Source organism: Coenobita brevimanus, chromosome 100, assembly GCF_032717465.1.
Source record: "Coenobita brevimanus isolate Jiangsu-jjx chromosome 100, ASM3271746v2, whole genome shotgun sequence".
Lineage (NCBI taxonomy): Eukaryota > Metazoa > Arthropoda > Malacostraca > Decapoda > Coenobitidae > Coenobita > Coenobita brevimanus.
Window position 1 is genome coordinate 56,641,643 of NC_137053.1, and position 12,090 is coordinate 56,653,732.

General features: G+C 39.4%; 1 protein-coding gene across 1 annotated transcript in view; it reads right to left on the reverse strand.

Annotated features, from left to right (window-relative positions):
- Positions 1-12,090, reverse strand: part of stj (voltage-dependent calcium channel subunit straightjacket) — a 504,277-nt gene that overhangs the window by 20,921 nt on the left and 471,266 nt on the right. The window contains exon 33 of the mRNA XM_080284182.1: positions 6,711-6,903. Coding sequence (XP_080140308.1) covers positions 6,711-6,903 — 193 coding nt within the window. The remainder of the gene's footprint in view (positions 1-6,710; positions 6,904-12,090) is intronic.

Here is a 12,090-nt window from a genome sequence, read left to right on the forward strand (position 1 = left end):
GAGATATATGAGAATGGCAGTGCGTTAGTGGACATTTGTGCTGGGAGGGGGTTGGTGATAGCCAATACCCTCTTCAGGCACAAGATGATCCACAGGTATACATGGCGAGTGATGAGAAGGGTGGGTGGTGAACTGAATGAAAGGAAGGCAATGATTGATTATGTGTGTGTGGATGAAAGGATGCGAAAATGTGTAATGGATGCAAGCTTATAGAGGTTGGGGGAGTGGACTTTCTGACCACTAATTGGTGGTGGCCAGAATCGAGGTCCAATTAGGATGGAGAAATAGAAGAAGGGAGGGACGGGAAGAAGGAGTATTTGTAAGGAGAGTGGAAAGGTTACAAGAGGATGAGAAAAAGGCAGAGTATAAAAGAGAAGTGGAGGAACGATTGGGCAAATATGAACTGGAGCAGATGGGGGACGTGGAAGGTGTGTGCAGGATATTTACAGAAGAAATATGTGCAACATGTGATGTGGTGTGTGGGATGAAGAGAAGACGGAGGGGTGTGCAAGGAACAACGTGGTGGAATGAAGAGGTAAGACAGATTATGGCACAAAAGAAGAAAGAATACAATAAATGGATGAGAAATAAGGGCGTGGAAGAGGTTGAGAGGCGGAAGAGAGAGTTATATGTAGAAAGAAAGAGAGAGGTGAAAAGATTAGCAAGAGAGAGTAAGAAGAGAGCAGATGAGGAATTTGGAAGGAACTTGAGTGTAAAGTGGAGGGACTGTAAGAAAATGTTCTGGAAAGAGGTGAAAAGAGTAAGACAGGGTGGAAGTGAAGTTAGCAGAGGAGTGAAAGATAAAAATGGTAGATTACTAGTGGAGAAGGGAGAAAAAGTGAGCAGATGGAGAGAACACTTTAAGGAATTGTTGAACATAAAGGATGGAAGTAATGCTAGTATAAGTGGCTGGGGAATGGCTGGGAGGAGGAGGGAGGTGAGAAGACAGGAAGAAATCAGTAGGATAGAAGTTGTGGAAGCAATGAAGAAAGTTAAATTGGGGAAAGCCCTAGGAATTGATGGAGTGTGTGGTGAAATTCGGAAGTATGGGGGAGAGATAGTAGTAGAATGGATGTGGAAAATTTGCAGATTGGCCTGGGAGGAAGGTAGAGTCCCGGAGGATTGGAAGTCAGGTATAATTATTTCCTTGTACAAAGGAAAAGGGGAAAAAGAAGTGTGTGGTAATCATAGGGGCATCTCTCTTCTTAGTACAATAGGAAAAGTGTATGGTAGGATGCTTATTGACAGAGTTAGAAAAAGAACAGAGGAATTAGTTGGAGAAGAACAGGGAGGCTTTAGGAAGGGAAGAGGTTGTGTAGATCAGATATTCATTCTTAGATCTTTGGTGGAAAAGTTTCTAGAGAAGGGAAAGAAGTTGTATTCGGCTTTCATGGATTTGGAGAAAGCATATGACAGGGTGGATAGACAAGGATTGTGGAAAGTATTAGGAATATATGGAGTAGATGGGAAGTTGTTGAATGATGTGAAGAGTATGTATGATGGTGCTAAGGCTGCAGTGCGTGTGGATGGTGAACTGAGTGAATTTCTCTCTGAAGGTTGGGTTGTAACAGGGATGTGTCATGTCTCCATGGTTGTTCAATCTGTACATGGATGGGGTAAAAAATGAGGTACAAGGTAGGGTAGTGGATGTTGGAGTGGCCTGGTGAGAAAGGGTAGTGTTTGGAAACTCCCTGTACTGTTGTTTGCAGATGATACTGTGTTGTTGAGTGAAGACGAAGGAGAGCTGCAAGGCTTGGTGGATGAGTTTGGGAGAGTGTGTAAGAAACGGAATCTAAAGGTGAATGTAGGGAAGAGTAAAGTGATGGTCTTTGAGAGAGGTGAAGTCAATGAATGTACAGCGAGGTTGGATGGTGAGGAACTGGAAAATGTGAGTACGTTTACTTGGGTAGTGTGATGAGTAAGAATGGAGGTTTGGAGGGTGAAGTGCTTGAAAGGGTACAGCAGGGAAGAAAGGTTGCTGGTTCCTTGAAAGCAGTGATAAGAAGCAGGGAAGTGAGCATGGAAGTGAAAAAGTTACTACATGACAGTATTGTGATACCAAGTCTAACGTATGGAAGTGAAGCTTGGACGTTGCTGGAAGGACACAAGTCAAGAGTGAGAGCAGTGGAAATGAGTTATTTAAGAGGAGCCTGTGGAGTCATATGGAGAGACTGACAAATGAGAATATAAAGAATCGTTGTGGTGTGGATGTGGATGTGATAGGAAGCGTTAGGAGGTGGTTTGGCCATGTGGAGAGGATGGAGGGTGAAACACTGACGAAGAGAGTGTGAGTGAGGTGGAGGGGGGAAGAGGGAGGGGGAGGCCGAAGATGAGATGGAAGGATGAGGTGGAGAGGTATATGAGAGAGGAGGGTGTGAGTTGGGAGCAGGGCAGTGAAATTGCGGGGGACAGGGCGACGTGGAGGCGATTTGTTTGTGGCCACCCCGAACGGGATTGAGGCGTTTGGGAATAGACAGATAGATAGATTATTATAACTATTTGCTTGTGAACTCTGAATCAAGGGCAATAATTCTCAGCATGTTAGGGACATCAGGGCCAGATCCAGTTTTTTGGAAAAGGGATGGGGGGGGGTCATGATGGTATTACCACAAGTTTGAATTCATGCTAACTCATTACCAAATTCCTCAAATTATACGAAATCCCTCTTATCACTGAAAGAATTTTTACAACGTTTGTGTATGATATTTTTGCTTACATTTTGGTAAACACCATTTTTCTTTTAAGAAATCAATGGTCAACCAAAAACAGAGGAGGTGTACACCACTCACACCCCCCTCCCCCTAGCTCTGTATCTGGATACAGAGGTGGGGTTGGGGTGGGTGTTGGAGAAGATAGGGGAGGAAGGGATGATGGAAGAGAAGAGGGCCAGGGGGAGAGGAGGGAGAACTATCTGTTGCCTGTAGTCCCTAAGTCATCATCGTCGAGCCTTCACCGTATGGAAGGGGTTAATCTGGGAAATTACAGGGACAAATTCTCGCCTACTCTTCCACTACATCTGCTTTGCACTTTCGACATAACTGTCACTGTGACTAGCAAAGATAGTCGTCTACTGGTAGGAAAAAAGTGCCAAACCTCTTTCATCTAAGGGATATTAGTCAGCAGAAGATAGTGAGAAGCTGCGGGTGAAAGAGCAGGAAAACTTTTATTCCTGGCTGTACCTAGCCACCATGAATCCATAACTTAGCCTCTTTCTTATGATGACTAATTGTTATTATAGTTTTGTCTCTTCCATACTGTTTTAGTAAGCTTGGGGAGAGCTCTTGTGCTGGAAACGATTAACAAAAGAAATACTGAACCACTCTAGTTCAAAAAGCTCTCTTCAGACTGAATAACATCATCTGGAGGTAGCAAAAATTTAACGCAAAAAACGTCATTGGACTATGGGGTCAGGTGGATTCTTCTCGACTCCCCAAAATAATCAGTTAATTGGCGCCTTTACGATACCCTCAAGGCTATACTACGGTATAAATTTACTAAGTACAACCGTTAGTACAGTAAGTAGTCAGTAATTATTCGTTTAATCGGAGATTCTAACCTTGACCTCTAAATGATTTTATTAATTTCCTGAGCAGAAACACTTATAAAGGAGCAAAAAAATAAAAAAAAAATAAAGTAACATTTTTAGCATGTGACCTGATATGTCCCAACTACTTTTAACCCATTCAATCCGCTGACATATTTCATCTTTCATTAGTGACGCCAAATGTGTAGCTATTGTAGTCAGCTCCATTTCTTTGTATATTTATGCAATAAGTACCTGTTTTAACAAAATATCCCACAAAATGCCTCAGCCCATCTGGATCAGAACTGGTACACACACTCAAAAAAGTATCGTTACACCTTCTGCATGATACAAACTGACATCACGTATGAAACGTTTAATAACAGCCTTTTTTCAACCCTACCGAAACAGCTGGATTGTTCAATATGAAACTCATCGGACCTCCCCTGTAACGATATTTTTTTGAGTGTGTGTACATACCACATCCATGGGTCCAAAAAGTGGTAAGATCACTCAAAGGTCAAGTTCGAGTCAAGGTCAAAGTTCAGATTGCTGCGTTATTCGTGAATGCTGGATACAATTTAGATCAAACATGGCCCATATACTATTATTCTGGGGTGGAAAGAGATGATGCACGTTTAATGCAGATTGATCAAAAGTCAAGATCACAGATCAAGGTTAAAGTTATATGTGGCGTCACTGTACTCTCAGGGCACTTTTTAACTAGTTCACGCTGCCTCCAGACGATTTCTTTCTTTATAAGAGAGAGACTTCTTGTGCTGAAAGAGGTAAACATACCTTTCATTATCCTCTTTCATAGAAAGCTCTTTCCTATGATGAACAAGAATGTCTGGTGCAGCAATTTTAAACTAAACACGTCATCGTAGTGAAGGAGGAAGCTTAAATTAATTTTAAGCTTTTGGAATAGACGTTTGTATATCAAAAAGGAAATTGAAAAGTAATGGGAGTTTCTAAGCCACTGACTTTATGCTCTTATTGCTGCCCTAGAACCTAAACTATCATTTTTTTAAATGAGTGAATGCTAGAGAGACAAAAAAAAAAAAAAAGTTAACTGCTACATCTGCATCTGACCTGATAATTGCGCTATCATCAAAAACTAAAAAATGTATGTAAGGGTACAGCCATGAGAAATATAAAAATAATCTTCGCCATTAAATTTTGTTTAAATTCACTTCCCTCACAATCCATAAAGTGCCATGGATACACTGGATTATCTTATTCAGACTAAAATTAAACCACTTTAATTCAAGTTAGAGAATATTTAACACCCCTGATGATACACGAGACATATTTCGACACTTTAACCACTGGTTTCTTTTCACCTGAACTTGGCCCAGATTTTCATCGTTTTGCAGCTTATTTCGTGTTTATCAGTGGCAGAAAAGGACAATAGTCTGGCTATATCCTTTCCACATCAGCTCCATATAACTATCGCCATATTCTGGTGTTATTTTATTTTTACGACTCAGCATCCAGAACTAAGCGATGGCACTGTTAGGCTAAGTTAATGTGAAATGAGTATTGAAATCCCCTCAGATGAAAAAAAAAATGTCTTGTGAAAGCCTGAGTAAGTTAATGCACCAATTGAAGACAAAAGGGCAGAATACAGAACACTGGAAAAAAAAAAAAAAAAACAGCAAAAAGCATGAAATTAGGGGAAAATGTAATTTAAGCAGTTATTATTATTATTTTTTTTTTATTAGAATGATTGGAGAGCTGTGGAAGTGAGTAGTTGGCCACATTAAAAAACAAGGAAAAGGGACACTTACAGCCGGTCAGCAAACATATACCAATTCAAAGGCCATTATCTCATCAGCTTAAAGGCTTTCAAGGAACTTTTCCTTGGCGATTTATTTTGCCTATGATGCCTTGATTTACTCTTACATATTATCTGTTTACCCAGTATTAACAAATTTTGAATTTAATGGCAAGTTGCTTTTGTTGTGACCCCAGGCTCACCTGAACGTGAATTCATGGGACTGCAGGCTGAAGTTGCCCTCTTCTTGCAGTCCACCATCCCTTTTCACCGGACGGGGAGAGAATAAATCAATTATAAAAGAGTATCAGTGCATCATACACAGAAATAAAACGGTAGGGAACAGCAGCTTCCCCAGATGATGAGAATACTGACCCAGAAACTCAGTACCGACTCTGAAGCGGGACATGAAAGGGGAAAAAGCCACACCACCAAAATTTCTACAAATAAAGGACTGGTGGTAAAGGTAAGGCCAGAAACACACAGCGTTTGTGAGTTTTCAGATTAATATTTCGGTCTGATAACATACTTGATATCTTTCCCTGGCTACCATCAGATGAGGTTATTCAGTTTAGAAAGGAGAGATCAGGCTGTGATGGTATTAATGGATAATGTTTTCAGTATCATCACAACAAATGGTCTCTCCCCAAAGCTTAACAAAATCATCTAGAGTAGCAAGGATAAAATATAACATGATGTCCTTAGGCTGAATGGGTTAAGAAAATCAGTTTAGCAAAGAATAAGCTAAATAGCAGAAAAAAAAAAAATCATGTATGATCAGCTTTCGGTATCCGGATCACGGCTAGACCAAGAAAAAATGAAGAACAACTCTGGAAGATATGTGAAACAAGGAAGTATGCATAAGTGTTACAGAAAACAGATAGAAGTTACAGGAAAATAGATTCGCCTCTACCACCGTGCAGTTAAAAAAAGGTAAACAAAATTATGACAGACGACAAAAACGCAAAAAGGAAAAAAAGTGAATATGAAACTGCAGCTCTACCTCTCAGTTTAAACAGCTGGGCAAAATTGTAACAGAGGACAAAAGAAAAGATGAAATAAACGTTATAAGGCAACTGTGCCGCCTGCTTTTTTTTTTTTTTTTTTTTTAGTTTCTATATCTCCCTCACTCACGTTTCTTGTGAACCCCTCTGGAAAGAACCTAACCTAACCCAATCCAGAAAGAAGCAACTGTAAGTGTTATTAAGTATTAGGCAGTAGGATATTTATATTTACCTGATATTCACTACATCTCATTTACTGTATCCCACAACCTAATACTTAGTAAGACTAACACATCACAAATACCTAACCCTGTCAAGGAAGTAGGAACTCGAGGGCCTAACCCAAATGAGGAGGCAACCCATGAACCTAACCCAGTCCAAGAGAAGGAAGTAACTCTTAACTCACGTCTGGGTGGTAGTTGAGGCATTGTTCAGGCCTCTTTCTGAAGTGTTGGAGGAGAAGCCGATTGCACTCCATCTCCTCGCTGTACTTCACCTCCATCGGCTCCACATCCACATTTCGCGAGTCACACGGGCACAGGTTGTTCACGGCCACAAGAATCAGATTGGTAGCGAAGACCTTTTGCACGCTGAATGGCCTGGAATGATGACGTAAGGTGAGATAGGGGCAACAGAAGGGTAAGTAAAAAGACCATTGGGAAGCACGTTTAACTAGGTGGTAGGTGAAATGAAGGACAACAAAAAGTAAATAGAGTTAAAGATCATCATGAGGCTTGTTTTGCTGGCTAGTGGGTAGGACAGGGAACAAATAGATGGAACCAGAGTAAAAGGACCATCAGCAGACATGTACAGATATGGTGGGTGAGATGGATAAAGGACAAAGAGAGGAAGCCAACAGAGCTAGAGATCAATGGGCTGCATTTTCATCTAGGTTGTAAAGACATAGAAGCTTTTGAATGCTGCTGCCATTACTACTAAGAGTGACACGCGCATTCATTTATGCAGCAAGAGTCACCAACGCCTGTACTATATGAGCCGTTGGTTTACAGTACGCTTCGCCCATTCCTTAGGTTCGACGTCCATGTGGCACAAGAATTCACACTTGTGGCAGGTGTGTAGGACTGCCTACACACTGTGTAACCTACAGTGTAATTTAGAGGCAAAAACCTTCACACAGTAGAATATCTAGAGGAAGGAAGTGGGAGGGTGAGGAAGACGAGAGAAAGGGCGTTTTCTCAGGTGACAATGACTTCATAGCATCTTTTTCCTGTCAATTTATTTTGTATATTACACCCTATTTTTTTCTTATTTATGGTCTAGTGAAGGTTTAGTTAGGTACAATAGCATAACAGAAAAAAAAAAAAGGTGTAATCTGCAAAGTGGCTAAGAGGTGCAATGAAATCTGTGCTACCTAGAAGACAAGAGAGAGGGAGAGGGCTGTTTTCTTGGTGACATTGGAGACCTGGTAGTACGCATTTTTTGTCGATTATTTATGCATATTACACTTTATTATTCGTTTTTATTTCCTTTCTGTATTTCTCGTATCGATAAGGTTCGTTTCAATGTCACAAAAGAGAATAAAAGAAAGAAGTAATATGTATAATAAATCGCAGAGTAAGATGTGCTTCGAAGACTCCTATGTCACCTTGGGCTTTGTTCTCACCAGTTAAGGAGATTCCCCGGCACCTCTTTTGTACCAGCAGAATTTTGCACATTATTCCATTGAGACTGGGGACCACCTCTTTCAATTTATTCTTGCCATCTCTTGACGATTTTACTCAGCTTTAGGTTAAACTCTGTACTAGGCTCGGATTCTCTTTGGGTAAGCAGGCTCCCAGACATCTTTTCCTTGGCAAATCAGTGTTGGATTTGGCTAGAGATTATCCTTTTTTACATTATTTATGCAGAGTATGACAATGTTATTAGGATTCAGATAACACAGAATAGGATAGTAAGGAGCAATAAGCGAAATAAATTGCTTAGGGAAAGGCATTTAGGAGCTTCATTAACCGACGAGAAGCCTTGAATAAAATCGTCTGACAGAAACAAAAATAAACTAAACAGTACGTCATCTGGATTCTGGGAGTTAATATTTTCCTGTATGTTATGTATGTATTCTGTCATATCAAACTCTAAAAACAATATGCAAGAGAAAATTGTTGTTCGGTATAATAAATATACAAACATGAAGGACCTGCTAGAAAGCCTCCTAACCTTGAGAGAAAAAGACCCCTTGGAAGACAAAAAAAAAAAAGAGGTCTAAACGGAGAGTAAAGAGAAAAAGAGGGCTAAAGAAGTAGGTTTAAAAATGCATTAAACAGAAACGGGGAGTTAAAGAAAAAAAACTGGGGTAAAAAAAGGGGGGTTAAAGAGACTGAGTTAAAGAGAAAATGAGGGTTAAAGAGACGGAGTTAAAGAGAAAATGAGGGCTAAAGAGAAAAAAAAGAGGGTTAACGCAGAAAAAAACTTAAAGAGGGAAAAAAAGTTAAAGGGGAATAGAGGCTTAAAGACAGAAAAAGGGATAAGGAGAAAAAAAAGCTAAAGGGAAGAGAGGATTAAAGAGAAAAAGTAGTTTAAAGAGAAAAAGAGGGATGAAAAAAGGTTAAAGAGAAAAATAAATGAAAAAACGAAGTTAACAAGAAAACAAGAGATAGGCTATAGAGGAAAAGGGTTCAAGAGAAAAAGAAAGTTCAAGGGAGGAAAAGGGTTAAAGAAAGAGTTAAAATGGAAAGGAGGGTGGAAGGAAAAAAAAATGGTTGCAACGAAAACGATTATTAAAAAGTAAAACAGTTAGACAGAGAAGGAGAGTTAAAGACAGAAATAATTAAGGAGAAAAGAGAAGAGAACTGAGATAAACATCAAGAACTAAGGAAAAGCGTCCAGCCAACCCCTTGTACCGTAAGATGTCATTTCTGTTTTATTCCCAAGTTCAGACAATTTATTTCAGCTTGAGAGAGACATTCTGAACTGGGAATGTTAGATATGGCTTCTGTTACCTTTTCACTAAAAATACATCGCCCTAAATTTATTACTGTATGATAGCGGCAAGAATAAAGTACGTCATCGTATCCAAGAGGTGTCCCTTACCGGACGATTTTATTAAAACTCGAAGGATCTTGCAATAGTGAAGGTGTTAATGAAGGCTGTATTTTATCTCAATGAAAGCATATGAAAGTTAAATACACTATGGATAAGTCATCATTGCTAAGTGGCTAACCCTCTTCGTACGGTGACTTTTTTTTTTTAGCTAGTTTATCATTGACATCTTCTGACGATTTACTCATAATAATCACATAAAGTTATTTCTAATGTAATTTTCGTAATCAAAGTGTTAAATCCTACGTTAATGAGAATGTCCAAATTAACTACACTAAAAAATACTAACTTCAGCAACTTCAATACTATGACAAGTTTAAGAACGCTTTGGACATATTTTAAAAAGTGGTGAATTTTGAAAAGTCTGCTTCACATCGTCATATAAATTTTTTATGAGGATTCCGAAAAGGTGTCGTTCATGTTTGTAAGTTCAATATTTCAAGAGAACGGCATAATTAGAAGCTGCCCCAATTTACAATCCCATCCACCTGCTGGCCTTGGGAACAAATTTTTGACGGTATAAGGACTCATTATCGATCGCTTTGCTTCCTTGTTCAAACAATTAACCAAATAAAAACGTACCTATAATAAAGGGGTTAACCAATACATGTAATAGTAACTGTAAATTGTTTCCTCCACCCTAGTGACATTGTTTTAAGTAAAAAAAAAGTGGTGCCAGGCACAACAAATCTCGTACGACAGCAGGTGTTTTATTGTTGTTAAATACTGAATCAATACTGCCATTTAGTGTCAGTACGGTACACAGTTAAAGTCTAAGGTAATGGAGCAAATGTTTTTAAGCTACGCCCTCTGAAAATTCGTGATCTTACGTTTGACATTTCAAGGTCACTCAAGGTCAAAGGTTATGGTGCCAAATTAAAGTTCATATGAGACTTCCTATATTTTGATAACTGTAAATCCACGGTATCTATCTTCAACGAGTTTCGAGTTATAGCCCCCGGAATATCTGTGACCTGAGTTTGACCTTTCAAGGTCACTTACTGCCAATGGTCATGGTACCAATTAAATATCTTCATGGAACTTCCAGTATGATGAGACTAGTAAATATCTCTACCTTCAACCAGTTTCGAATTATAGCCCCCTGAATATCCGTGACCTTAAGTATGACCTTTCAAGGTCACTCAAGGTCAAAGGTCTTGGTGCCAACTGAAAGCCCATATTACAAGTTCCCGCATGTTCATAATAGTAAATATCTCTATCTACAACCGGTTTCAAGTTATAGCCCTCTGATAATCCGTGACCTTGATTTTGACCTTTCAGGATCATTCAATTACCTCCAAAATTTAGTCACTTTCTTTTGGGACCGGTGCCCACATATTCAGAAAGTTTCATGTAATTTCATTCAGTTTTTCCGTAATGTTGCTTACAAACAAATAAAAAACAAACAAATAAACTCGACCAAAAACAATACCTCGCCAGCCTCCGTCCGGGAGAGGTAATCATGCTGCTGTAAAACCTGTTCCATTAAAGTTAAGGACCTATTATAGTAAGGGAGTTACTGAAGGACGTCTATCCTCTCCAGCTCGAAAAGTTTCTCCTAAGCTGAATAATGTCGTCTGTAAATAGGAAGAATAATACTGAACACACCATCACCTGACCGGAGTCTTAAAGCTACGGATGCTGAGTGGACGGAAAGAGATCTTGTAAGTGTATTGACCCTCCCACTTTAGCGTCGATTTTTTTCTCCCTCTCTCTTACTTTTGGTACTCTAAGATCATTCTTTTCAGCTTAGGAGATAGTTCGAGCTAGAAAGGTTAGATACAGCTTTCATTAATCCACCAGCTACTGTGGTGCTCTCCTTATCAGCAAAAAATTCGTCTTGTTGCTGCAAGATTAAAGTAAGGACGTCATCATACTGAAGAGGTTAAACAAGAAAACATGCAAACATACTTTGGTCATATTAAAGCCTCCCATATGTGCTTGCTGGCTAGCAGATAGCAGTGAAAGCACTGGCGATTTTTGAGCAAGCTGTAGCATTCTCAAAAGCCTAGTTAACATATTCATAATGTTACTGCAGGCTGTGGCAAGAACATTATGCTAGAAGCTCTTACGGCCTTGTTTTTAAGAAAACTGATAGGACAAAGGTATCTATAGATCACCAATTTGTGACGATCATTTATGGAACAATAATGGGTATTAGATATAATAATATGTCTGTAGATCACCAATTTGTGATGATCATTTATGGAACAATAATGGGTATTAGATATAATAACATTGGCCCGTTTATCACTGCACAGGGGCAATATGGCAGAGAAACCATACAAGCTCAACTCTCATCATGGGTTTCACAGATTACTGTAACCTTCGGCATCTCTGTTTTAAGGATACGGATTATTGTTTGAGCAATAACAAAATGATTGGCACTCTCATGTCAAAGCATTGCCACAAATGCTGTCATTGCACAGGCCAAGCCAACAGTCATGACTTACTTTTTTGTCTTTATTTCTACTATTTATTTAAACACAGACAATATTTTCAAAACATCAGATAATGCACAAAACCACGAGTCAGAAGTCTGAGAGTACCAGAAATGGACAAAATTGTCATCACTTGTCCACACCTCTAAGACCCTTTGCGATGACTGCTTTCGCTTCGGGCTCCGTGTTAATGTTTTAACTCACACCATCGGCCCATACTCGTAACCTTGATGTTACTGTATAATGACCATGGGATAACCTCAACTGACTGATTCGTCAGTGCACCTG